This window comes from Nomia melanderi, chromosome 13 (genome assembly GCF_051020985.1).
Source record: "Nomia melanderi isolate GNS246 chromosome 13, iyNomMela1, whole genome shotgun sequence".
Taxonomy (NCBI): domain Eukaryota; kingdom Metazoa; phylum Arthropoda; class Insecta; order Hymenoptera; family Halictidae; genus Nomia; species Nomia melanderi.
In genome coordinates, this window is record NC_135011.1 from 5,253,548 (window position 1) to 5,280,372 (window position 26,825).

The window sequence follows — 26,825 nt, forward strand, 5'->3', positions numbered from 1 at the left end:
ACAAATTTCTTTTTTTGTATCTTAAATAATATTTAATCCTTGTGCTTTTTTATTACAATACATATTACAAATTTTATATATACTCACATAAGGAATTTAAAATATATTAAGTTTTCATATTTTCTGCTTCAAAGTAACTAGCTATACTTTCCAAACTTAACTCCGTAGATGACGAATCATTTATGTTATGAACTTCAAATGTTGGTGGTGACATCATAGCTGTTTTACCAAGAACTATAACATATGGATATCCAACAAGACGTGCCAGTTTCATACGTTTTCCAATAGTCAACTTTGTTCTATCGTCAAGTATAGTTTCAATATTTAATTGATTTACAATCTCTAATATTTGGTTCAGATATTGATTTGCCCCCTCTTCGTTGCTGCCAGACTGAAAGATTGTAATAAAAATACATTAAAAAATGAAATTTGACGAATGAATACAATATTAACTTAAATTTTCTGCAATCTTTATATAATAAAATTTTGAACTTAGTACCTTTGGTGTTATAATGCACAAAGTATAAGGTGCCAAACTCTTTGGCCATCTAAGTTCACCTTCTTCTGTACGCAATTTCTCAGCCACAACTGTCAATATCCGACTTAAGCCAAGTCCATAACATCCCATTACTAAAGGTTTCAATTTCTGTTGCATGTATACAGCTCCCAAAGGTTCAGTGTATTTTGTGTCTAATAAAAACGTATGTCCTACCTTAAATAAAAGATTTTATGATTTTATTTTCTTGAAACAAAAATTTTCACTGGGAAAATTACTAGTAACATATAAATATCTATATATATTTTATTACTTCAGCAGTAGATTGTTCCAACAATGTATTACTGCATTGAGGACACTTGGATTCTTTACACATAACTTTGTTAATAGCGTATTGACATGCTGAACATGTACAAATAATATCATCGGTATTATCACATGTATAATGATACTCATGGGACTTTAAACCTCCAATAATTCCTGTGTCACCAATAGCTGTAAATATTCATGATATAAATAAATTATAAGATACTACATTAATTATATTGAAGAAATACTAATCATAATTGCATATAATGCTACCTTTAGTAAATTTTATCCCTAACGTTTTGAATATATTACTATATGCTTCACATACTGTTTCATATGATTGATTTGCATCATCTAAAGTTGCATCAAACGTATATAGATCTTTCATAATAAACTCTCTACTTCTAAGGAACCCAAATCTTGGTTTAATTTCATCTCGCCATTTGTTAGAAATTTGATATAATTTCAAAGGTAACTTCAAAGACATATATCCTGAGGACTTAATTAAGTCACAAATTGTTTCTTCATATGTCTATGATAAAATACATTGATAATTTACTTTTGTAGCTAACATTAGGAAATATAAATAATAAGAATATCTACAATCTATAAAATATATAAGTGAAATTAAATGTACAAATTATTATTTGTTACTTACTGGACTAAGTATATACTGCCTATTGTGTCTATCAAGAACAGTAAATAATTCTGTTTTATTAGTGTCAAATCTTTCAGTCTTCTGCCATAAATTTGTAGGTGTTAAAGCTGGAAGTAATACCCTTTGAGCTCCTATGTTTTCCATTTCATTTTCAACAATATTTGTTAATTTATTTAAAACACGTAATCCTATGGGTAAATATGCATACAGGCCATTGCTCACAGGTGTCATAAATCCATATTTAATTAAATACTATACGAAAAAATTGAAAACATAATATATTATTAAAAAATAACAATACAATATAGTATAGTTTAATATATTATAAACAACTATCAACATACTTCAGAACTGTTTGAAACATTTCCCGATTTTAACGGAATGCTGAATTGTGGAAATAATTTTGATGCTCTCTTTACTTTATGAATCGCTGTGCAAGACATTTTTCAGCAATTAAGTATTTTACTTATATGTTTACTATTATAAGTTTGTTTATTACATACACGTGATATAAAATCTTCTCATTATAAACTACACCTATACACGTTAAGCATTGGTCGCCATGTTGTATACATGGGGTTAATATGTTGAGTCATAAGTAATGTCCAATGTCGATAGCATGTAAATAATTTCTATTTTTTTCAGATTCAGTCGTTCAGTTAAGTAGCTTCATTTACATTATAATATGAAAATCATATTTAATGAGTGATTTATTAAAAGTATAAAAAATGGAAAACCTAAAAGAACATATTCGACATATTATGTTGTGGGAATTTCAATTAGGTAATAGTTCTGTACAGACAGCAATTAAAATTTGCAATGTATACGGCATTAACACGGTAACAGATCGAACAGTGCGAAGGTGGTTTAAAAAATTTCGTTCTGGAAATATGTCGTTGAAAGAGGAACCTCGATTGGGCCGGCCATCTGATTTTGATAAAGATGGTTTAAATGAATTACTGGAACAAAATCCACATCAAACTGCAAAAGAGTTAGCACGAAAATTGAAAGTATCACAATCTACTATTATGCGTAAACTTCATGCATTAGGGAAAGTAAGCAAAGTAGATGTAGGGGTTCACCGTCAACTAAGTGAAAAGAATAAAGCAGAAAGAATGTCTATTGCAGCCAGCCTGATTTCTCGCCACAGAATTGAGCCTTTTTTAGATAAAATTATAATTGGTGCTGAGAAATGGATTAGATATGAAACCATCGTTCGCAAAAGACAATTATGCGATGGAAATGAAAATCCTGAAATGAAATCAAAAGTTAGATTTCATGGAAGAAAAATTCTATTGTGTGTATGGTGGGATTGCTTGGGAATTATTTATTTTGAACTTCTAAACAGAAATGAAACAGTTACATCTGAAATTTATGTTAATCAACTTGAACGTGTACGAGAAAAACTTCAAGAGAACCGATCTCTAATCACTCAGAAGGATGTCATTCTGTTACATGATAATGACAGATTACATACAGAAAAGATGATACAACAAAAAATTTTAGAGCTAGGCTGGTCAGTTTTACCACAACCACCATGCTCATTAGACTTATCACCAACAGATTATCATCTTTTAGATTCATTACAAAAGATGCTAAATGAAGAACGTTTTGAAAATATTAACGATACACATGAATTTGTTTCTAATTTCTTCAATTCAAAATTTCCTGACTTTTATGCTAATAGCATTAAGAAATTGCCAGACAGATGGCAACAAGTCATTGATAGCAATGGTGAATACATTGTGGATTAAAATATGTTATAACAATTTCATAGATGTTTGGGAAATGGACCTTACTTATGACTCAATATATGCGTGTTTGTGATACTAGAATATTATTAACTTATGAAAATTGTTGAAGATTGTGGAACATATAATATTATGTTCAAAAATTAATTTTAACAATTTCAAATAATTTATTATAATCTTCTGAGAAAACAATCATTAATTGTGATATTGTTGAGTAATAATTACTCGAATAATTGTGATAACTGTTAATTCAATATATATGAAAGTAAATATATAATTTTAGATTATTTATTGTAGTTTTTCAAATGTATACTATGTGTTGCAACAGACGCGACATCACAGAAATAAAATGAGTACCTTGAATTGACTTAATTATCAATAAAGCTCAATTTTGTAATAGCAATTTGTTAATAAACGTATTCTTTATAAATATTTAATTATTAATTAGTGAACAAAGATTGTTAACATATAAAAATAACAAAATATGATACAAACATGAAAATGTATGTAATTTTTAATAAAATATACATTCCACGGATGGCAAATTGTTTATTATATTCCCTTGCAACAATTAAATGTTACTGAAATAATGAGTTAAGTTCAAGATATTATTTCGATAACTTCGAATCATATTTAGATGGCGCTGCAGTTCTATCAGCTGGTTCCTTTCGTGCAGTGTACTCGTGTAAATAAATAATTTCAAATAAAATTGTCAAATAAAAAGAAACCTTGCAAACAGTTGTTATCGTTCGTTCTTATTTTTTATTATAACACTGTAAAAAAATCATAAAGAATGATTATACAATCATTTTTGAATAATCTACCTTATTTGGAATAAAGTAAAACATTAAACAGTTGCACAAAAACAGTACAATTTTTTTAACAATGTTTACTGATCGGTCACTTGATGCTGTAAGCTTTGATTCACAAGTATCATCTACAAAGTACGTTTTACACTTCTTTCATTAAAATCGTCCTTTTCTTTTTATTTTAATTACAAACATTTTTCAGATCGGAATTGTCGACAAATGTACAAACAACGGAGATTAGTTATAATGAGAATCTGGTACAAACAGTTGAAACAAGGAGCATCGAGGTATTTATAATTGCATGACTTTTCAGTAATTTCTATTGTTCATAAAAATAATGGTCTGATGTACTTATGAAAATAATTATTGAAAGGCATTGTATAGTTACAAATACATATAAATTCCGAATCAACAATTTATTCTTAAGACGCAGACTACTGATGAGAAGAAGACAAAACCAAATGTAGACTATGATAAATTGGCTCAATTTTTAAAAAGAGTTACACCAAGTATAATAGAAGCTTTAGATGAATCATATGGAACTAATGCTTTTGAGGATTATGATTCAAAAACCAATGAGGATACTTTTACAAGCACCCAGCTCCTGCAAAAAATTAATACTACTAATGAAGCTGAGTCTCATGTAATTATAATTCTTATAACATTAAATTAATAGATTGAAATGTGTAATGGACAAATTACAGATTTTAATTGACTTTGGTATAAATTTGTAAACATCTACTATTTAATTATTAATCTTAATATTGTTTAGATGAAAGTAACGGATATGTGTTGGAGCATTGGGGGAGGAATATTGGCTGTCTCTCAAGGTGCTTCTTATCATGAAACATGGTGTGATCATCTCTCTAAAATACAATTGTACAATCAAACAAAAGATGGTATTTTCATGGACAGTCCAAATAAAATATTAGAGACAAATGCATGTGTTACAACATTAGCTTATCATCCAACTGAACCATCTATTTTAGCGGTTGGCCTATTCAATGGTAATCTAAATAATTTTAAAGTTAAATATACACGAGTTTATTAGTTAAAATTTGTACAACTGACTCTCGATTTACACGAAAATCCGTTAAATTCACGAATCACTACCGCGTAAATTGAGAGGCGAGTGTATAATTATCATTTATTCAAGGTGATGTCCTTGTGTGGAACCTGAGGGATGATGTGTCAGTCACATCAATATCAGTTTGTACCCACGGTGATACCGTATCTCAAGTGTATTGGAAAAAAAAATCATTAAATGATGGGTCTTTGCTTGTAAGTTCCAGCAAAGATGGATACATGTTTATTCATAAAATAGTAGCTAACTTTACTATTGCTGACTTATATACAAGGTAATCACTTTATTAAAATAGTTATTAATTATAGAAGAAATATTCTATATTCTTGTCCTTTTCTAGATTGAAAATAGCTAAAGAACATAACCCAATAGAAAATGTAAGACCACGAAGTGCTGGTGGAACCCGCGAACGTGCAGAGGAATGTGGATTATGTATCACTACATTCGATTTCTCATCTTCAGATCCTATATTTTTTATTGCTGGTACTTTATGCGGTGGAATATACAAATGCAGTATACATCGCGTTGCTCCTATTGAAGGTGTGTATGCCAGCTGATATTATTTCACTGGTAAAGTAATGATTCTTTTTTAATTGTAGGAGACGAAACTCTAGTCGACCCTGTGATAGATGAGTATGAGAGGCATAATGGTAGTATAACTTGTATCAAATTCTCTCCTATTCGTAATCTATTCGTTTCATCTGGCACAGATAAGGAAATACGTATATACGATTTTCAAGAGGTAAAATGTTTAGTTGTAAAAATAATACAAATATTTTTCATTCGGTATAGACACAGTGAATTTAAAGAGTGACCATTTCTATTGTACAGCATACATGTCTACGAGCGATTTCCTTCGAAAATACAATTGTGGGATTAACGTGGATGTTGGGAAATTCAGATGTATTGGCAACTTATGGTGCGGGTTCGAATATAAGATTGTACAATGTCACCGATGGTAGACCTGTAACCACTATAAAGTTTGAAGCATCCGACAGAGAAAATACAAGCTGCTTACGCGTGAATTCTAAGAAGTATGTTAATCGATTATGTGTATTTGATGATTTTCACATTTTATTTTTTACATTTTTTCCAGAGACTTGGTGAGCATTGGTGACACTAAAGGGAATGTAGAAATCTGGAAAATTCCACGACAGTTACTTTAACGTGATTTTAATAAACTTTGTAATAGATTTTCTTTATATAACTAGAAAATTATACTGCAAGTATATATATAGTGTTTTTAAAATAAGTGTCACGTAATTTATCAAATATATTGCATTTTGATATAAAAATGTTTATCTTTATTTTTACTTCGACAAATATAATACTTGCTAAAATTAAATCACGATGTTAGTAACGAGTAGTATATCGAATATTCCGTGTCCAAGACTTAAATATCACAATAACTTTGAAGTGAGTGTTCCGTTACGTTTATAGCTGTACACGTCGATCATAAAAACGCGTGCCAAAAGAATGCTCACGAATTTCGAGAACTAACAGAAATATTTGGAGAATCGAAAACTGTCATTTATTAAATTTTTAGTACGGTCTATTGTCAAGACACATGTTAAAAAATTACAATTTTTATATTAACAATAAATGTATAATGATCTAAAAAGCATTGCCTGTTATTAAAAAAATATTTATTATTTCTATTTCATTGATACAAAAATAAATTCATTCATTAAACTTCAATTTCAAGTGCTGATAAACTGATAAATCATTGACTGATCACTACTGTAATAAAATAGGTCGATTTCCTTTGAATAGAATACTGTTTCAGCTGTCGTACTCTTGCTTTTTATTTTCTAGACGTGATGTTTGATCTTCTGATGAATCATAAATCGACGTCACTCTTTACGTGTGTATGCACATCACGATGTATGAAAATTTACACCTGCAAATTGAGAGGATTGTTTTTTTTTTTAATAACGTGTACTCTTATATATCCATGTACTCTTGTGTTCAGTATCTGAAACAAGAATTCAGCTTTCATACCAGTTTAGAAAATAGTTCACTCGATGTCTTTCATTGTTAATTTTCCTCCTTGATATTATATCAATCATTGTAAATCATTGAAAAATTTCACCCTCTTTCACCTGGAGTGATGTTTAAAAAAAGTAACACGAGTAATTGATTTAAAAATATTTTACGGTTTCTCATTCAGCAATTTATGTTATTTCCTCCTTAATAATATTAGTATATTTGCAACTCTTGACGAGTGCCAACACTTTAGACAAATGACTCGATATTAGATAGTTGCTTCATTTTATGCGAAGTGTCCTGCTAACGGTACTTGGCACAAAGACATTTTAAATATCCGAGATTCAATTGTTTGTTTATAGTTTGTCGGTATGTGAAAATACTATAAACATCATTCAAACGCGACGTAGTACATTTAAAACTGCGAATATTCTAGAACGCGTATCTCTCAATGACGTTGTTGAGTGTTTACGCAAATAATGTTGGTCACGTTGAATAATACGTAAGTACACAATTATCTGCACACATACGCGATTCATGTGCCCCGACGATGGCAAGTTAACTAATGATTCTGAAAGAGAAGAAGTTGCATAAGGCTGAAGACCTTGTGTCCATGCAAATTTGTAGTCTCCTTACTTCTATAGCTCACCGACAGTACAGCTCCGACATATTCCTCGCAGAAGAACTTTTGCTACTTCACCTCGAGAGTTGCCATTGATGTTCTTACCTAAAATAAGTATCACAGACATTTCACAGGTACCGAACAGAAAGATCTGTAAAATTAGTCCTGAAAAGAACACGTTCAACATTGCCCTGAAAAGGGCAGATGCGAACATTGTCCTGAAACGGACAGTTCCAAACATTGTCCTGAAAAGGACAGTTTCCTCCGACGTCATAGTGTCACCAGGACATTGTTTCCACGCGGTGAAGCATTTGCGGGCCCTGGGTAGGGCCCTAAAGAAAAAAAGTAAGAGGTAAATGGAGGAATATATGTGGACGGGAAAATGCATATAGTAGAGTATCAAGATTAAACAGGAACTGAAAATGATTCTCGTAGATCGGCGTCGAAGTACAAAGCCAGTTGGGCTCCATATTGATTTTCTCGTCGTTCTGCACTTTTTTTTTAGCGAAAACGAATAATACCAGGGGATTGACGAGGAAAAAGTGTTCAGGGTAAAAGTGAAACTATAAAAGTGGAAAGGGGTTGTTGTCTACGATATTGTCAGGGGGAACGTTTAAAAATCTTCTCCCTGTTTCCTTCTTCTTCCTTCATTTCGTTCGAGAAGCGTCTCAATCCGCGCTCCGAGTAAACGTCAAAGAAAAAAAACCTTCCAATGTTCGGTGTACCAATGTTTAGCTTCTGGTGTAACGGTGCCCATCACTCCATCTCTCTCTCTCTCTCTCTCTCTCTCTCTCTCTCGCATCGAACATTTCCTGGCGTTCCGTTACAGGGACAGAGAGAGCTTTCTCCTCGTTTCGTTTCAACATTCCGCTTCAAGATTCTCATCGCTTCTGCCACGAAACGTGATGTACAAGTAGTAAGAAGATATGTGCGTCCAGCGTTCGTCTTTCGAATTTTGCTCACGTGACTCACATGAACGCGTGCTTCCTCTCTCTCCCTCTCTTTGATAAATTCGATACAACCTCCCTTCTTCTTCTTCTTCTTCCGGTTCTTCTGTTTTATCTACATATACGTGTTACGCGGGAAGAGACGTGTCCTCTTTTATCAACGTGTGTCTGTATACGTGTCCTGTGTGTGTATGCGCCGGCGTACTTCTTCGTGTGTGTGTGTATATACGTGTAACGTTTGCTCAAATACTTCCTCCCTCGGCTACGTCCAATTCTGAGAAATATACATATATACGATGCTCAGAAAAAAACTCTTGTCCGAGTCTGCATTAAAAAAGATCCTCTCGTTAAATATGCTTCTGCCTCTCCAGACGGAAGAGGATCTGTCTTTATAGATACACATCTGTTGCTCCTTCGTCTTCCCGGAAGTTCGGCCCCTCCGCGCCAACTTATTGCACACCAGATTTTCTTCATCCGTTCCTTCGCTTTCTCTCGTCTTGTACTCTCTCCTTGTTCCTTCCTCGAAGCCACGTCCTTACACATGTACTCAGTCATCCTTCCTCGCACAGATACACGCGACCCATTCTCAACTGATTTTATACACAGATTTTTTTGGCGCTTTTTGTTCTCAAAAAGACATTTTTTTTCTGATAGTTTTTTAGAAATCCTCACACATTCGCTCCGACATCATGCGCGCGCTCTATCGTTCTTCCTCTCAGCCCGCCTGATCTAGAGATCCCGATCGTGACGACGATCGAGACCCTTCGAACAGCGTTTCCCCGTTCTCTCCGTTTCCGCTCCTCGTTTCCAAGATCGAAGCGACGATCCTCCACCTTGAAAGACGAAATCCTTCGAACTCCATCGTTCATCCTCATCCTCATCAGTGCTATGCTCCCTCTAACTCTACGTCCTCGTTCCAGGCACGCGTGAACCATCGCAGTTGCGTGCGCACACGTTCGAACGGTACCAAAATTACGATTATAAACGATTACCCTTTATAGGTAACACCACTCCCGTCCGATCGTCTACATTCAAACTGGCCTTTCGATCCTCCCCTATCTATCTTGCCCGGATGATGATCTCCATCGATCATCGCCGTGTTCTCGTTCGAAACCGACGTCAGCTGGTTTCCCATCGACGGGAACTTGTTTCCTCGTGTTTAATAGGAGATAAAACGGCAAAAAATAACTGTGTTCCTCTATCGAGCGCCTCGCGGTGGACGATTACGTTTGCATCCTTCAATAGTACTCTTCGCTCCTCCTCTTCATCTCGTTCGAACACATCCTCTTCGGCGACCTCCTCCTCAACGTTTCCCAGACGTGTTCGTCGAACGAACCAAAGACACGTCGGACGCGCAAACACGAGACGCTTGTTTTGTCAAGAAAACAACGGGATGCGCGTCGAAAGGTGGCCAATCGATGATCCGCAGATATTCACTCCATCTCGTCGATCGCGCCATCGTTAGCTCTTCCCGTTATCCTCTCGTCTCGTTCCCTCTTCAGTCTTCTTGGTCCTCCATTTTGCTTCCTTCGCCTTCTCCTCCAGTCTCCTCTCCGAATTCTCGAAAGAAAAATACCCGACAGGAGTTGCGTCCGGTCAAGAGATTTTATCCTTCCTGTTTTCTTCTTCTTCTTCTTCTTCTTCTCTTCCCCCCTCTCTTTTCCACGGTAAAAATATGATCGCGATCATGAGATCGTCGGTTCAACCGGAATGTATAATGTTAATGTATATTCTTCTCGATGCTTGTTACGGTTATATCTTGTTCGCAAATGGCAGATGTGACCAAGATGGCGGATGAGCTTTGGAATGATACAATGAAATCTCGTTCTTGCGCGTAACGACGGCGTGGTCCACGCCGAATGTCCTTTCTCCGTCCTTTTGCCACCTTCCCTTCGTTCCGCGATCAATCTTCACCCTCGTCACCTTTCGATTCGCGAGGAGGCCCGAAAACATCTCCGCTGATCCTCGTGCCCATCGAAGCGTCGGGGAAGCCTAGGGTGCATTTCAAAATGGCGCACCTTCGGACCGTTCCCCGAGAAATCCATCTTCTTCGGCTTCCATCGTTTTTTATCTTTTACATAACAAAATATTCTATCTCGTGCGGTCACCACACGATCGAATTTCACTTTTCTCTTTTTTTTTTATGTACAATTGTTATTGTTATCCTTATTATCAATCGACCGCCCTTCTTCTCTCTTCTATCCGTTTCATTCTTTCGTCCCGCGCGAACAGGCACCCATAATACACGTGTCACAGTGGTACACATATTTTTCTTGTCGCGTACGCAAAACGCGCTCGAGTCGAATCTTAAACGTTACTTGTCTTGTGTATACTTGTTCCTGTGTTTGCGTACGTATATGCGCGCGTGTGTGTGTGTTTGTAAGTGTGTTTGACTGTGTTCCGTATATATAATAATAGATTATACATTATATATAACTCTATTCTTACGTACCCTAAAACTCGACATCAAATTGCATTTAGGTCCGACGCAACGGACTTACTCTCAAAGAGACACGAAGAGAAAAAATTCATATTCGGTTTTGGTTTTTGTGTCGTCGTTCTCTCTTCCGGGTATCGCTATATCCTCGCCACTGTGTTTTGTGTGTGTATACATATATATATACATATGTATATATATACACGCATATATAGAATCTTCATCTCTCGTCATCATGATCAACGGCGCGCGAAAGTCTCTCTTCTCTTCATCACGCTCGTTCTCGCATTCATCACACAAGATCGCGACTCCGACGATCTCTTAAATATTATCTACAATTTATAACTGTCTACAGATAAACTCGTCACACCCCTATTCGTTGAAACGACAGAACGAAAACGCGGTTTTCACCATGTCCAGCTCTTAATATGTACTTTTTTTTTGTTTTTTCTGCAACCTCGTCGGGCTCGTCGGAGCTTGGACTCCCGACCGCGACGGGGTTCACCGTAAGCGGCCACGTTTGTTCCCTGTCGAAATCGAAAATCGAGTATGCCCAATCTGATCAAAATTTCGAAGTGCGTCGCGGTCAGTGCTCGCTGAATCGGACAAATTTGCTGGTTGTAAGAAAGAAACAATTGTGTATGACCGTCGCGCGTCTCGAGTGCAAGCTCCTACGAGCGGTGCCATTTTTTATTTGGCGCGCGGCGACGGCGCCATTTTCGCTCCCGTCGCTTCCCGTTCGTTTCGTTTCGGTTTATTTAAAGCGTACCAGAGTTTCGCGGGGACAGTACGCTCTGTACAGCGGCGATCGGTGGAAAATTCGTAAGCTTACGAAGATACAGGTGAACGTAAAAATGGGTTACGGGCCCGTTCGAAGAAACGGTTTGTGGGGCGAGCCGCTCGAGCGGGCGGGCGGCCGCGCGCTCAGAGAAAGGCCGTTTTCATCCAGACGCCATGTTTTTCGTCTGTTCTGTGTTCACAATTTCACCGCGACAATTCCACGACATCGATTTTCCTCGCGTCGCGGGGTCCTGGTCCCGGAGAATGAAAAAATGGAAAAAGAAATCGCGATCGCGGAAGACCGACCTCCCACCTTCCGGGACTTTAGACTCCCGTTGTGAGAATATTCCTGGGATTCTCGATCGTACCTCTTCGAAAACTCGTTTGGAACGCGACAGAGAATCACGAACGGAAGGTGGAGAGACGTCGATGGTCTCGAGACGTTTGTTTTTTAATTAATATAGGCCTGTCGCGGAGGTTCACACTCCGGCGACCATTCGCGCGACGCGTCTGCGCAGCGAGGATGTACCTGTGAATCCCCTGGACTCTTCTCGGGACAGCTAAACTGTATTCGGTGTGATCTATCGGCTGATCAGCGGAGAAAGTACCGTTTCTAGTACAGCGAGTGAAAATCGTTTAGGCCGGGCTTCTCTAATCTAGCTGGAGATGAAACTTTCAACTGTGTAGCCGTCGACTATACCGGAATTTTGTGTCCCCGTTAAGCATGAAAACGAACTTGTGATCGCTGCGAGAAATCGGTGGTAAAATATCTTAGAAGTAGTTTCCTTTACTTTCTTTGGCTGGCGTCGGGTGAAGCGATTCTTACGCGATACGTTTAGAAAAGGCTGAACATCGCTGTAGGCAAAAATTTGTGGGATTCGAGTCTGACTTAAACAATATTCACGTACTGTACACTGAAAACACGCTAATGGTTGAAGTGACAATTGTGCACGAGAGATTCGCCGCGCAGAATCCTCGACGCGACCGGTCGCCATCGCGGATCGCCCCCGCAACGCTGTCGTCCAGGTGCGAGTCCTCGCGTCCGGGCGAAAACCAGGATCCCCGAGGCGATTCACTGGCCAATTCGCGACGGGACAACTTAACCGATTTAATAATTGACGGAGCCACCATCGTACGGTGGGATCACGAGCTGTTTCGTAGGCGTGGAAACGAAAACTCGAGTTCGTTCGCGCGTCAACGGACGCCCGACCCTTCCAGCGGCTGCCGCGCGAAAACGAAACGGAGAGTGTGACACTATAGGGGGTGGTAAAAACAAGAGTCGAAGGGGAGCAACCTATAAAGCTTACTTCGCACGCCGAATTGACCGCGGCGTACGTGTATACGTACGTGTGTATAGGAAAACAAACCGTCGTTGGTTTATTGTCTCGCGCACGTGCGGGCGACGGCACACGTGTTAGTATTCGAGCGACCAAAAACAACACGCGATCATCTCGATTATCCTCCTTCACGTCTTTCCTCACCCTCTTTCGATCGCGACCGCTCTGCACGTGCGAGAAAACGAAAATCCGAACGGTCGCGTTCTCTTCCGGCGCTTTCCTTCATTTTTCGCTCCTTATCCGTCGGGGTTGCTCGCCCCTCGGGATGAAGAGAGAGGGAGAGAGAGGGGGGACGAAGAGATACACATAGAGACAAAGATGCTCGAGAAACGGAATGCGACCGTTCGTTTGTTTCCGGAGTTGGGCGTCTTCTGAATCGTAGAAATGGTTTCAATCAGATCTCTTCACTCGAACGTTTGAGAAACTTTAGAGACTCGAGTGGGAATTGCGTACGTATCATTTGTTCACGAGTATTTAGAGACAGTTTCTTTGCTTTTCAATGAAACGGATGTAGTAGAGGGTTCGGAGGTTCGTTTGTTCAACGAATCAAGATTTTGTTTGAATTTTGATCGAGGGACGATTATCTTTGCTGGATGTTCGAGCTGCTTGAAACTCTTCGACGAACCTGGGCTGCGTTTCGTTTCGATGAGTCGAATGATACGCGCAGCAGACATCTTGGAACGCTCGAGAAAAGGTTTCGATGTCGGAGGCGAGGAGCTTCAAGCAACGTTCGAAGAGAGACGAGATGAAGGATCCTCGATCGTCCTTCGATTAATCGTGTGAACACCTCGTGAACTCGCTTGAATTGAATTTTTTCGTTATTTTGTTCGTTCGTTCCTTAGTTAGAATTCTGATTCAGATGTTACCCAACTCCTGTCTTCAGAGCGACATAATCTCCCTCTGTGTACAGTGCATTCTATTATGTAATATAGTGACCGCCTTTAAAATCGCACACTTCTCAGTTCGGCCATTCCGTGTCCTGTAAAACCTCAAGGTACCAAATGGTTGAAACTCGTACAGAAGAACACAAGCTTGTTCCCTTACTCGACGTGCACCAAAAAATGCAATAAAAACGTTCAGTGATAAGCAACTAAATGAAATGAACAGTTGCCCAAGGAATTTAGCTACTTATCAGCGAGAATCGTACGGAACAAACAAGATATGTTTATCTTTCACCATTCCTCTCCGAAAGCTTTCCCAAAACTTCCACCGACAACCATCCGAAGCGCGTCGGAAAGTCGTCCACTGTATAATCGTTTAAAAAATAAAACTACATGATATTACGAACGACGAAAATCTTGCGAAAGCTTGGCAAGAGGCATGATCGAACGGAACATCCAAATTTCCAAGAAATCCATCAAAATCAATTTCCAAATAAAAAAGGGAACATCGACTAAATCGCTAAAATTCCCCTATCGAATATCAACGCAAAAACCGTCGGCGTGTTACATTTCGTTCAAAAAATGTATCTCATCTTCGACAATCGCTCTGCCAAGTTAAAACCGAAATTCTTTTTGGTACACGTCGAAACGAACGCCACGCGAGTTTCAATCATCCTGACGGAATTTCCACGACGCAGTGCGCGATTTTAAACGTCGGTCGCCGTATATATTTGTTTCTTTCACTCGCTCAGCCTCGTTTAGTTTGGCACACGCTCGCACGCTCGCACGCAACCACTCGCTCCTTAGAAATTCTCTCTCTCTCTCTCTCCCTCTCTCTCTCTCTCTCCGGCGATCGTCGATCCTCTCGGGCGCGCACATATACTTTCTCGAAAACACGCGCGAAGTATATTATATATCAAGGTACATGGTCGAATCTCAATTCGCTAAAATAGTCAGTGCGTTTATCTCGCCGCCGCTAGCGGCCGATCCGTTTCCCCTACTTTTCGGTTGGCCGCGCGGCCGCCGCGACGCAACACGAAACACATCGATATCTCGATTACATACAAGTTTGTGCAACTTTGCTCTCTCCGTTCCCTCGTTTATGCCCGAGGGAACGAATTTTTGAAAGTCTCAGTCGGCCCGCCGAAAGACGTTTCTTTTTTGTTTTGGTCGAATTAATAATAGGCGTGTCCAAGGAGAGCGCCGCCATTTTTAAACGGCGACCGGCGTCGCGTGAACTCGAAGAGTTACCTTTTCGAATCTCGCTCGACGCGGGCCAGACCGTGGGAACGAGGATTTTCATTGGATCGTCTTTGGGCGGACTGACCGGAGACAGATGAAACGAAAATTGAAAGAGACACGATTGTTATCGAGGTCGCGTGTCGCGGCACGGCGGACGCGGCCGGACTTTCACGAGCAGCAGCAGGAAGAAGGATAAAAAATATTGTCGTCGACATGCTCGTGTCAGAGACGCGTTCAGCGATGGGTTTTGTTTCTTCGTTTCGTTCCACTCGTTCATCGTTTCGCGAGTTGAACGATCGATAAGATGCGAGAGACTTCTCCTTGCTACCGTAGGTAAAAATCGCGTTTCCCGGGGGAGGATCTCTCTAGACCGCCCCTGGGATTGTCTTTTTTCCGTTTTCTGCTTCCTCCTCTAGCCACGAGTTCCTCCGGCGGAGTAACCGTGCTTGTTTTTTGTATACAGATACTTTTGATCATTGGAGAACCACGGATAGACACGTGAATCCTTGTTCCTTTCGTTTCGTTTCGTTCTCGCCGGCGGTCGAGCGCGGGACACGCTCGTGAACGCCGGCCCCGACCTTCGGCGAGCGCGGATATCCTAACGCGACGCCATCTTGGGCGTCGTATCATAAAAAGAAAAAAAAGAAGAAACGCAGACACGGCTTTCTTTCGCAACCGAGAACGCGCGCCTCGAATTTAGAACGATTTCACGGGAGTAGAACACGCGATTCACGCGCGAGAGGGGGGGGGGGGGGGGGGGGGTAAAAGAAAAAGAAAAAGGGAAAAATCGGATCGCTCGGAAACGTGAAATCGGTGGGCGAACGAGAAAGGTGGCGCGATCGAATTTATAAAACCAACGGGAGGAAAGAACGGGGATAAAACGGATAATCGATTCGGTTTAAAAGCGTGCGTTCTCGTTTCGCTGAAAAGTAAAAACGGATATCGGACGCGTTTAACAAATCGTGGGACCGTGACACGCTTTCAATGACAGAGCTCTTTCTCGCTTTCCCTCCCCCTCCAACTACTGTGTTTCGTTCGATCGTCTTTCTTCTTTTTTTCCTTCCGCTGAATTACAATCGGTTTCTCGGACCATCTCAAACTTAATTCTAAATTTAAGGCTTAATTAATTAATCGACATAGTGTTTCATGTGGCTGTGTCCTTCTTGTGTCCCTGTGTATGAATCAGTGCTTGGTACGATGAAGATCGATGAGCGGCATTCGATGGGGCTCTCGAATTTCTTTGCTCGAAATTCGTGCGCGCGAGCACGGCAAATTTGAATGATGCACAGGTGACGGTGTGTGTCGGCGGTGTGTTGTTTCGTGTGTTCATATCGATACATACTGGCGTTTCTCGCGCGTCGAGCCACCCTCGCGAAAAAAACACCGACGAGGGAAGCTCGCGACACGATCGAAATATGCTTTCCGTTTGACGGTCGTTCGAAGACGCTTTCTCAGTTGCTCCTCGTTTCCATTCGTTTTCGTTCGAGGACCGATTCATCATCTCGTTCGTCCCAAAACGTAAAAAGAGACAAAATATACCCTAAGAGAAGCGATTTCCGGTATTCTTTCCATCGCGCTGACGCGCGCGCGCGTGTGTATTTGTGTATGCGTGTAAAGTGGCACGGATATGCGAGTCTCCTTCGATATATCTCACTGCTCTTTAACTACGTCTACGCGCGAAAAAGAACAAACTCCGAAACGTGCGTGTGTTACGCGTTAAAATTTTCGTTTCTCCGTTCGATCGACCCGAAACAAAAAACCGACAAAACATAACCATTTCCGTTCCTTACCTACGAAAACTTATCGTTAAATCACGAGACTTAAAGGGACGACGCTAAATTGGCGAGCAACAAAGTAGCTTCCCGGTGTCATAAACCTAAAAAACAGGGGTATGAGGGCAAAGTATGCGAACGATTTCCTTTCTAAAAACGAAGAGCACTCCTCGGGGTAAACCTAGTTAAAACTTACTTTAAAAGAAACGATGAAAGTAAAGAGAGAACAGAGAGACAGGCAGGCAGACAGACAGACAGACAGACAGACAGGTAGGTAAGAGGTGAAAGAGAAGAAATATCAAGGTCCCCTCGTTCGATAACGAATAAATACCTCGCCTAAAAAGAAACGGGAACGAATCATGCGCGTGTTAAAAGATACGGGAACTTAAAAATTACTCGAGCGAACGATCGCGGTTCGCTTTCACTGGAAACGAAACGCGCGCGCGACCCCTCCGCCGTCAGGAGGAAGCCGTACGCGCTGTTTTTCGTCGCGTCACACACAAGAAATCTAACGAACGAGAAACTAAACAATTCGTGGAAGCTCCAAAGCTGATTTACATCCAGGCCGAAAGAGGAAGGGTGGTGGTGGTAGATGGGGGGAGAGGTAGGAGGAAGAGAAACGCGTATGTTTTTTTCGTCTGACGCAACGACGAATTCCGACGACGATAAATCCGGTTAACGGAGGCTTGAAAGGACAACTGAACAGAGATATGTGTAACGTCAATTGTGTTGCCCTCGCTTTCGCGGCCGGCTTATCACGGACGCGGGTAAAATTTCATTCGGATAACAGATTATCAACGGTAGAATATTACATAACATGCTCTACGTTCGTCATTTTGCTGTTGGCACCGCCGTTCCTCCCTCCCCCCCCACGATTAGAATAATATCCTATCGAAACGCGGTTTATCGAATACAATATGTCAGCGAAACACCATTGTCTTCGAGAACGTAACGTTTTCGATCTACATGTTTTTCAGTAGGAAAAATACGAAATGCACTGGAACTACTACCTTGAAGTCGGAATCAATTGTTTACGATTGGAATTGTGTTAATTTTGGTTGAAATCAGGAGAGTACATTCGTCATTCTGTTGAGTATTCTATTCGCAGTGCGTGAAACGGTGGATCAATCTTACATAATCAGTCCAGAGGAAAGTAACTTTAGCGAATCGTTAAATAGAGACGCGCGAGATGTTATCTCGGCCAGTTTTCAGATAATTCTAGTTTCGAGTGGATTTTCTCATTTGAATATCTTCGGTTAAGATTACAGTTTCATGCGAGATGATTACTTCGTCGGTGCTCTCGTTCGAGCGTGAAATCCTGCCCCCTCTCGGGCCCGTGGATTCGTTCGGATGGATGGAGATGCATAGAACACGATTCGAACTCTCGGAAAAGGGTTCGGCGAAATGAAAAATGGTTCGAAAGTTACGAAGATACCAATGTTCGTCGACGGATGCATCACGGTGCGAATATGGCGGAGCACTGGCAGTTCGTAATGCCGTCTCTGCGAGCGTCCGGACAACAATTTCATATCGGTGTTGGTTTTCTATTTGGATCGTTCTTTGAACATCCCCTCGCCCGCACTTCCAAGCGAAAAATTGATCAATCTTAGAAACTAAATCGACTCCACGAAATCCTATACAATTTTGCTGGACGTATTTCGTTCGGGCCGAATTCGGCGAACGCAACGAAACTTAGTCTTTTCTAAACTCTATTAACTGGGAAAGAAAACATTCATCATCAACAACTAATACTGTTCACGAGCCTGGCAAATAACATGCGAATCTTAACAGGATCGCCACCACAGGTTTCTGGTAGCAGACTTTCGATGTTCTCATTCGATACGACGCTCGCCTTATTCGGTCGTTGAAGGTACAACTGACAAGGTCCGATCGATTTTTTGATTCGTACGCGACGTACGTATTTTCCAAGCGCGAAAACGCGATATCACGGGCGTCACGTGCGCACGTGACACAGATTTCGCGCGGGAATCGTGACGTCAACGTGATAAAACGGAACCCGTGGATAGCGAAGACGTAAACCGGCGACGGTTGTTTTATCGCGGAATGTTCGAATTCGCGAATGCCCCACCCCCTCACTCGTACGCGTTTCTTCTTTTGCTCTGAATGGACCCATGACGCATCCGTGCAGCCTTCACGAGAATTCGAATTTCTGTTTACTTTTCGTTCATGTGTACGTTATTTTTTTTTTTTTTTGTTATTTTTGCTTGTTGTCTTATCGATTATTCCTCGATCTTTCGTGTAACTCGCGACGAACGATTTTGTACGTTACAATATCACAATAAATGCCGGTCGAGCATGGATCGTCCCGTCCCACTTTTGTTTCTATAATTCTCCTTTCCCTCGTTCCCACGGGGGAATTTTCCCGCTTCCTTCGGTTTCCGGTGAAGTTTCGAAGCCAACACGGTAGAAGGAGGCCCCCCCTTTCCGGCGGTTCCAGAAACGGAAAGAAGCGTGACCCGGTGAACCGGAAACGCGGATGAAATTCCCCTGACCGACCGTGATCCCATTTCATCGAAACGACCCAAGTTCTCGTTTGGCTCTTATAATTAGAACTACTAGCTATATTTCTCATCTTAAAGTCACGAAGGTGGATTACGACACGTTGATGGACGTACTCGAAAGTTCCTAAATAATATATATATATATGTATATATATATAATATGTATATATATATATCTTTCTCTTTTGTTCTCGGTCGCGGAAAACATTACACCCCCCATAAGATTCGTTATCGCGTAGCGCTTTCGAGCATTTCTTTGCTTCCTCTTTCACATTCGCGTTCCACGATCACGCGCGCGTGTATCGTCCCTAAACACTAAAAACTTTACCGATAAATCGAATGACGTAACGCCTCGAGAGAGAGTATTTATCCACGGGATATCGTTATCTGCTTCCTGTCCCCAACCCGGTTTCTCAACGCACCGAGAGAAACAAAGTGTCTCCGGTTTTTAATCTCGTTCCCATTCGTATCGCGACACCCGGTGTGTACACCTCCCTCGCGTTAGCCATCGAAAAAGATCCATCGTCATCGGTACTTGCACGTTCTTAAATTAGCACGTCTTATCATTTATCATATACATATAACATATATACATATATATATACATATGGTTTTACTCGTGTGTATATATATACGTATACATATACGTTGATCAGTTACCAATTAAAAATTAGTAGTACCTATAGAGTGATCATCACAGCTAATTTCTTATCATTCAGTTTTTCATTTTCCCCCATTAAACGTTATCGATCGGTTGATTATTTCGCTTTGTAATTCGTGCCCCTTTCATACGACGCCATCTTGCCTCTTTCAACGTTACACACACTCTCTCTCTCTTTCTCTCTCTTTCTCTCTCTCCCTTCACTCGTAAACAGCGTCCGCGTACTACGTGCCACGAAAAAGATACGACAACCTTTCGACCGGTCTCTTCTTGTTTCCTCCGATGCTTTGTTTCCCTCTCATGTTTATACATATATACATACATATATTATATATACACATTTGTATATATGTATATACACACGTATATACATATACTGACTATTTCTCAATCCCCCGCGAGAGAGACTCGAGTAAGTAGATACGCGTATTGCTGTACTTCGAAGTATCGAATCCCCCTCTGGTAAAGCCACGCTCTCGATCGGAAACGGAACAAAACGCCGTTGCCACCGAGACACACCGTTCATTTATCATATATATATCTCGTCGTCTCTTTCTTGTTCATATGCATTGTATTATATCGTATCGTATCGTATTGTATCATATGTATATAAATATAAATATATACATATTTATTTATATATATATATATATTTATTTATTTATATACATATACGTAATTTACGTGTCTGTTGGTTTTTCCATTTTTTTCCGCTCCGAATACGTATGTACACTAATTATTTTTTTACAAGACATTTATACACACGTGCTTGTTCAGAATTACAATTTCCAACCCGTCAGTCTCTTCTCGTTCTATTTACACGACTCGAAATCTGATACATTCTCTCTCTTTCTCTCTCTCTCTCTCTCTCCCTCTCCCTCTCTCTTTTTCTCGCACGTGTATGTGTATATGTGTACGCGCACGTACGATAATTCCCGTTACACGGTTTGCCATGAACTTTCCTATTTCATCGATTTCCCACAGGACGGCAGTGTTTTTAATTCGTTTATATCGCGCGCCCGAAAATTTTGGGAGAACCGCGTATTCCAACGCGCTCGCTCGCGCGCGCAAACAAATAAAAGAATTCAACCGATCCCTGTGCACGTATTTACAATTCACCGTTTAAAGAGACCAACGGGTTTGCACCGATAATCGGCGAAGAGTCATTGGACAAATACTGGTACCATTATTTACGTTAAGAAGAAAGAGACGCGTTGGTTCGAACGAAAATTGCAAAGAACATCGCGGAGGACGTTCGCCGGAACGAAGATATTTTTCTGATGGAAATTATTTTGACGTTAATTATATACTCAATCAGTAATCGAGACTACTCCCTTCCGTCGAGAGCGGGAATTATTTCGCAACGGTTGCGTCGTTATCGCGCATGCGCTGACGAAACCGTATTTTTTTTCTCTTCATTTCAAAAGATTCAAAACAAAATGAAAGAGCCGGCAAAGAAATATTGTTTACGTAAACGCGAAGAATTTTTCGACCTTGACGAGAATGATTGTATGCTTGTTCTCTTTCGCTTCTTCTCTGGAGAAAATTTGAAGTAACTACGCGCGGGAGTTTAAAAGAGAAAGAAGAGGGGAAAAAAAGAAACGTACCGGTGTATACTAAATGATCGAATCATGAAAGTGAGAGGAACGAAGACGGATGTGTGTTTTCTTGTTCCTCGATAGTTTTGTTCTCCTCGTCTTTGGTGCGAGCGGTTGCACGGCACCGGCCATCGCGAAAGAAAAGGAGAACGAGAGAGGTCGAGAGACCGAGAGATCGTGTTCGATGAGAACCGGTTGCCGATTGAAACCAATGAAATCCCCGTCGAACTTTACATCAGAATTTCTATTGGTTATTTTGCGCATCCGCACACACCACGCGTATGGACTACTTGTAACTGCTGTCCGAGTGATGTTTATAGAAACGATTAAAAATTTCGCCTTACAGAACTACAAATACAGAGAAGGTAATTGAAAGTTTGAATTTCCATGTTTCGCTGTCGTTTTTCTCCCTGTCTCTCCCACTTTCTCTCTTTCTCTCTCTCTCTCTCCCTCTTTCACGCCCACATACTCTCACACGCATCACAAACACACACCGATTTCTGAGATCTGCATATACATACACCAACAACTTATTCCGTAATTCAGCCTACTAACTAACTTACAAGAAAGAAGAAGTATACTAAGGGAAGAATGAAACCAATGTAATTTAAAAAAAAAAAGAAAAGAAAAGAAAAGAAAAGAAAAGAACAATACCCCGTACACAGTAAAAAGGAAGATAACGTATCAGTTAAAATACCGCTTCAAAGTAATTTGGTCAGTCGATATGTGTTTAAATGTGCTTTGGGCTAAGAAACGAAATAACAGAAAATATGCAAGGAAATTAAAAACCGCCGTTGTCATTTTTTGTAACGTAATGTCAAAAATATATATGCGACATTATTAAGAAACCGAAATTCATTTACGAACGCACAGAAAAAAAAAGAAAAAATTTTCTTGTTTCAAGTGATTGTTATACGTTTCATTTGAATTTCAAACAAACAAAAAATATCTCGAGTTTTTACTTAGTAACCGATTATATAGAATATGAGGACTGTTATCCAATGAAACCATGATTCAGAAGTTAAAGAAGAGAGTCTTAATAATAGCTTATTGACAAACTCCTTGTTATACCTAATGCATTATGTAAAAATTAATTTTAAATTTGTCACTTATAAGAATTCCTGATAAAAATCTTTCAATTTAAGCATAAATATATTGTTCAATCGCGAACCTTTTTAATAAATGAAATATACATTCATCATCATACATATCAGATCATTTTCTTCATCATTCCATTCATTCAATCACATTTCATTCCTTCAGCAATGAATTATACGAATTCCAAAGAATAAATCGATTTGTATACACATTGGAAAATCGTCATTTAAATCTTATTATATTGCTTTGCACAAGTATTGCAAAGCTGCGAAAAGGATACGAATACTTCCAATAAAAATAATAGGATAAATAGAAACCAAAATTTTCACTTGAAATAATCTTGTAGGGATAATTTGATTATGCCTCTAAGATTCAATGAACTTATGGATTATACCAAAAATATTGAAACCTTAACAGAAACTGGGGACAACAAATTAATTATGGATTATAGTAATTTATCAGAGACATACTGAATCAATACCTAGGTTTACGCTAAAGAGCAGTAGATGAATATATGCGACACTTAAAGTTTAACCCCTATGCATAAGTATAAAGTAAATCTTGACGAAAAGAATGATAATGTACATTCCATGACAAAACATTTATAGATTTGTTATAATAGCTTTGGAAAGAATTCCGGACATAAAAGAAAAGAATAAAACCGTATTTTCATAATCAACAGTGCTACAATCGTAGCAATTTTGATTCATAAAGAAAGAAAAAAAATTAATCATAGCTATTGTTACTAAAAATAGCTAATGCAGCTTTGCCTGTGTCTTCGTACCATTTCGTCAAACAGATAATATAACAGTGTTTGTGTATATGTGTGTATGTGTACGCGTCTCTGCAAGTTAATCATATATAATAATAATCTAAAATACATACGTTTATATCTTCATAGACGGCGCATAATAGAATCGTTACAAGTTATCATATACTTGAATCACGGTTCGCGATAGACGCACCTGCGTCATATCCTTAATGTTTTTGTATGCTTTGTATAATAGCTTAAAGAACAAATGATGGTTTGTTTGTCTTTCACTCAGCATCCATACCGTGAATCTGAAGACACTGGTGCCCTGAACTAGTTGCATCTTACTTGTATCGTCTTTAGATTGTGTAATCGCGCAGTTATTCTTGTATGTAAACACTTTCTCCTTTTTCTTCTCAAACGAGCAGCTTGATATATAACGTACAAGAGAAAAATACATCCTTAATTCAAGAGGGGGGAACGATAATATCGTACCTGTCTCTTTGCTTTAGGAGCTGGTAACCGTTTGTACCGGTTCCTTGTTGGTCTCTGGGTATCAGGCTTGGACGTTTAATATCATCTTCAGATGATTTGAAATATCGCAACTCCTGTCGGCTTGCTGACAACTGCTCATCGGTCTATTAGTCCAATGGCTCGGTGGTTTGGGAAGGCTTGCAGGAGACGGTGGTTCAGAAAACTTTGCACCCGCGTAAAAGCTGTTTGTTGGGCTGCCCCGTGGACTATACTCATACCGCAACGGCGAATTTCTTGTACTTTTGGACGAATAGTGTGGGCTACAGTTCAATCGACCAGTAGAATTTCTGCTGTAAGATCTTCCACCATTATGGAAGACCGCTGACGAATTAATTGCACTGGAGCGGTGATGGTGTCGCTCGACACCAACATTTGGTGAACCATGCCGCTCAACTTTGTTGTTTAATTTTGGTGCAGAATTCGTCATGGCTTCTTTACTGTACTTTTGACTTTGCTATCACTTATGAAGTGAGCCAACCCGTCTGCAAAACCAATAAATTTTTTAATCTCAGTCTATGAATTTAATTTGGTAAAATTATTGTGTAACAAAAGAAAAATAATATTTCATATGTCTTAAAATAAATAATATAAAATGAATAAAGAAAAAATATTACAACATAAAATGTCAATTTAACAAACAAAATTAATAAACAAAAATTTTTAGTTATTTGATAACTATTTTATAAGAAATAAAATTAAGAAATCATAAACGTTTAACACAAAACAATTTTAAAGCCACGAAAAAAAATTACACATTTATAAACTACAATAACATTTATATTTTAGTTCTAATGTAATAAAGTCTTAAAAAATGACTATAAGTATCCGTTTTCATGATATAACGTATAAAAATTGAAATAGCCATACAAATTTATCAATTAATTCTGAAATATTTATGAAGCCAGTTTTTTAAACAATTATTTTGTAATTTTCATTAATGAGTTAATTTAATTAATTATTAAAAGTGATATCTTCTTCCCGCGTTTCAATTATCGCCTTCAATTTTTTTCATTTTTTCTTTCATGCAAAAAAAAACTGCGTTCACCTTATCCATTGGACTGATAAATGTAATCGAGTTATATTACTCTTGTTTATCTCGATCAGATAAAAATGTTCACAACATATATACGCATTTGGTACACTTTTGTTTACTTATCTAATACATTACACATACGTTTCGTCTAACGAAAACTATAAAACTGATACTGAAAATTCTTCTAAGTCAATTGTACGCTACAGAATGAACAATTATTGCAATGAATCATAAATAACTTTCGTTGCTCTCTTTAAAATTTCCTTCGGCCTGGGACAGTTCATAGTTAAAATTACTCCGTCACGGATTTTCCGTTATTAATTCGAATAATCGTTTCGTAACTATTATAGTGCCATCATTGTTACAACAAATTTGTTTGGTTACCATTTAACAAATTCACATTCGCTTGGGAAAAAAAAATATTCATGACTGGACATAACGTATCGGAAGCCGTGTAAACACAAGAAACGAACCAGGGTAATTAATTTAAGTGATAATGCAATTAGGTTTACCTTATTATGTCTGCGGGCCACTTTTGAAAGATGAGACCAAAAAGTTTCCGGTAGTGTTTGGGATCAGCGATTTTTCTAACTGCGCAATAATCTCGGGATCCAGGGCAAAAGGGTAGGGGGAACGCGGAGGAATAAACTTGGTGGGGTACCCCACGAACCTCCTGTGTAAGCGAAATGCTACCTCGCCCCGCTTGCTTCGAGTTCTCTCGCAGTCCTCCCTATTTGTATTATTTGCGAATTTGACCACATTCGGTGACCGTTGGCCACCTCTTTACACTTTTTTTGCTCTACGAAATGAAAACACACGCGTTGTCCGATTTCTCCCACTTCTTTTCAACGCAGCTGGAGAGGCGCAAGATGGCGGACACGATTTGTTTGTTTTCGCTGCCCTCCACGGATTTCTCGCGCAACACTATCACCGTTCACGACAGGCGAAGCTTCTCTAATACCGTCCTTTCACCACGCGCAAGCGCGCATACACATATGTTCGCAAACGTGAAATTAACTTTGTATCGTAATCTCGTGTACGTGACCGCATACATGTACGCGCACTAAACAACGTTCGTTCTGCATACCATGGGAAAAAAACTTATGACCACCCTCCTCTCTCTCTCCTTTTTTCCCCCTTTTTTCGAAATGATCACCCTGGAACCTTGCCTGACCGTTTTTCTCTCACTTTAACCTTTTCCTCTCCACTGCGACGACCCACAGATCACACTCGCTGAAACCGGATACTGCGATCGAAGTCGTAAACTGTATACTCGTAAGCACGATCCTTTTCCATCACTGTCTCTTGCCTTTGTGAAAACGTAAACCTATCTTAAGGGTTATGAACGATCCCCACCATTCAGTCTAGACCAATGCCTCTCGAATATTCGATGCACGTGACTTGCTCCGACCAATCACCGCGTTCCTTCCTCGGCTGTTTCCGGTACCGTTCGTGTAATTTATTATGTTCTCTTAAAAATCTTATTAGAAACATGATTTTGCAATTTCTGCCACATC

General features: G+C 39.3%; 3 protein-coding genes across 5 annotated transcripts; 1 reads left to right on the top strand and 2 right to left on the bottom strand.

Moving 5' to 3' along the window:
- Positions 1-5: 5 nt before the first annotated feature.
- On the bottom strand, positions 6-3,853 carry ProRS-m (prolyl-tRNA synthetase 2-like protein, mitochondrial). 2 transcript variants are annotated; one of them, XM_031987367.2, is made up of 6 exons: positions 1,808-1,957; positions 1,464-1,715; positions 1,079-1,337; positions 810-991; positions 500-712; positions 6-391 (listed from the first exon to the last, which is right to left on the bottom strand). In XM_031987367.2, exons 1-6 carry the CDS (start codon positions 1,904-1,906, stop codon positions 107-109), a joined length of 1,290 nt encoding a protein of 429 aa, XP_031843227.1. In that variant the 5' UTR covers positions 1,907-1,957; the 3' UTR covers positions 6-106. The 2 variants fall into 2 exon arrangements, with proteins under 2 accessions (XP_031843227.1, XP_076229289.1); XM_076373174.1 differs by lacking the exon at positions 1,808-1,957 and adding an exon at positions 3,710-3,853 and having other exon boundaries at positions 107-391.
- Positions 3,854-3,861: 8 nt separating this feature from the next.
- On the top strand, positions 3,862-6,668 carry LOC116431632 (cytoplasmic dynein 2 intermediate chain 2). The gene is made up of 9 exons (XM_031987366.2): positions 3,862-4,158; positions 4,226-4,310; positions 4,451-4,666; positions 4,796-5,030; positions 5,180-5,381; positions 5,448-5,647; positions 5,707-5,849; positions 5,939-6,141; positions 6,204-6,668. The coding sequence occupies exons 1-9, from the start codon at positions 4,100-4,102 to the stop codon at positions 6,271-6,273; spliced, it is 1,413 nt and encodes a 470-aa protein (XP_031843226.1). The 5' UTR covers positions 3,862-4,099; the 3' UTR covers positions 6,274-6,668.
- Positions 6,669-6,731: 63 nt separating this feature from the next.
- LOC116434192 (uncharacterized) lies at positions 6,732-26,647 on the bottom strand. 2 transcript variants are annotated; one of them, XR_012999952.1, is made up of 3 exons: positions 25,821-26,647; positions 24,237-24,757; positions 6,732-24,169 (listed from the first exon to the last, which is right to left on the bottom strand). XR_012999952.1 is itself a non-coding variant. In XM_076373176.1 (2 exons), exon 2 carries the CDS (start codon positions 24,700-24,702, stop codon positions 24,298-24,300), a length of 405 nt encoding a protein of 134 aa, XP_076229291.1. In that variant the 5' UTR covers positions 24,703-24,757; positions 25,821-26,646; the 3' UTR covers positions 6,732-24,297. The 2 variants fall into 2 exon arrangements, 1 of the variants encoding a protein (XP_076229291.1); XM_076373176.1 differs by having other exon boundaries at positions 6,732-24,757; positions 25,821-26,646.
- Positions 26,648-26,825: the final 178 nt, after the last annotated feature.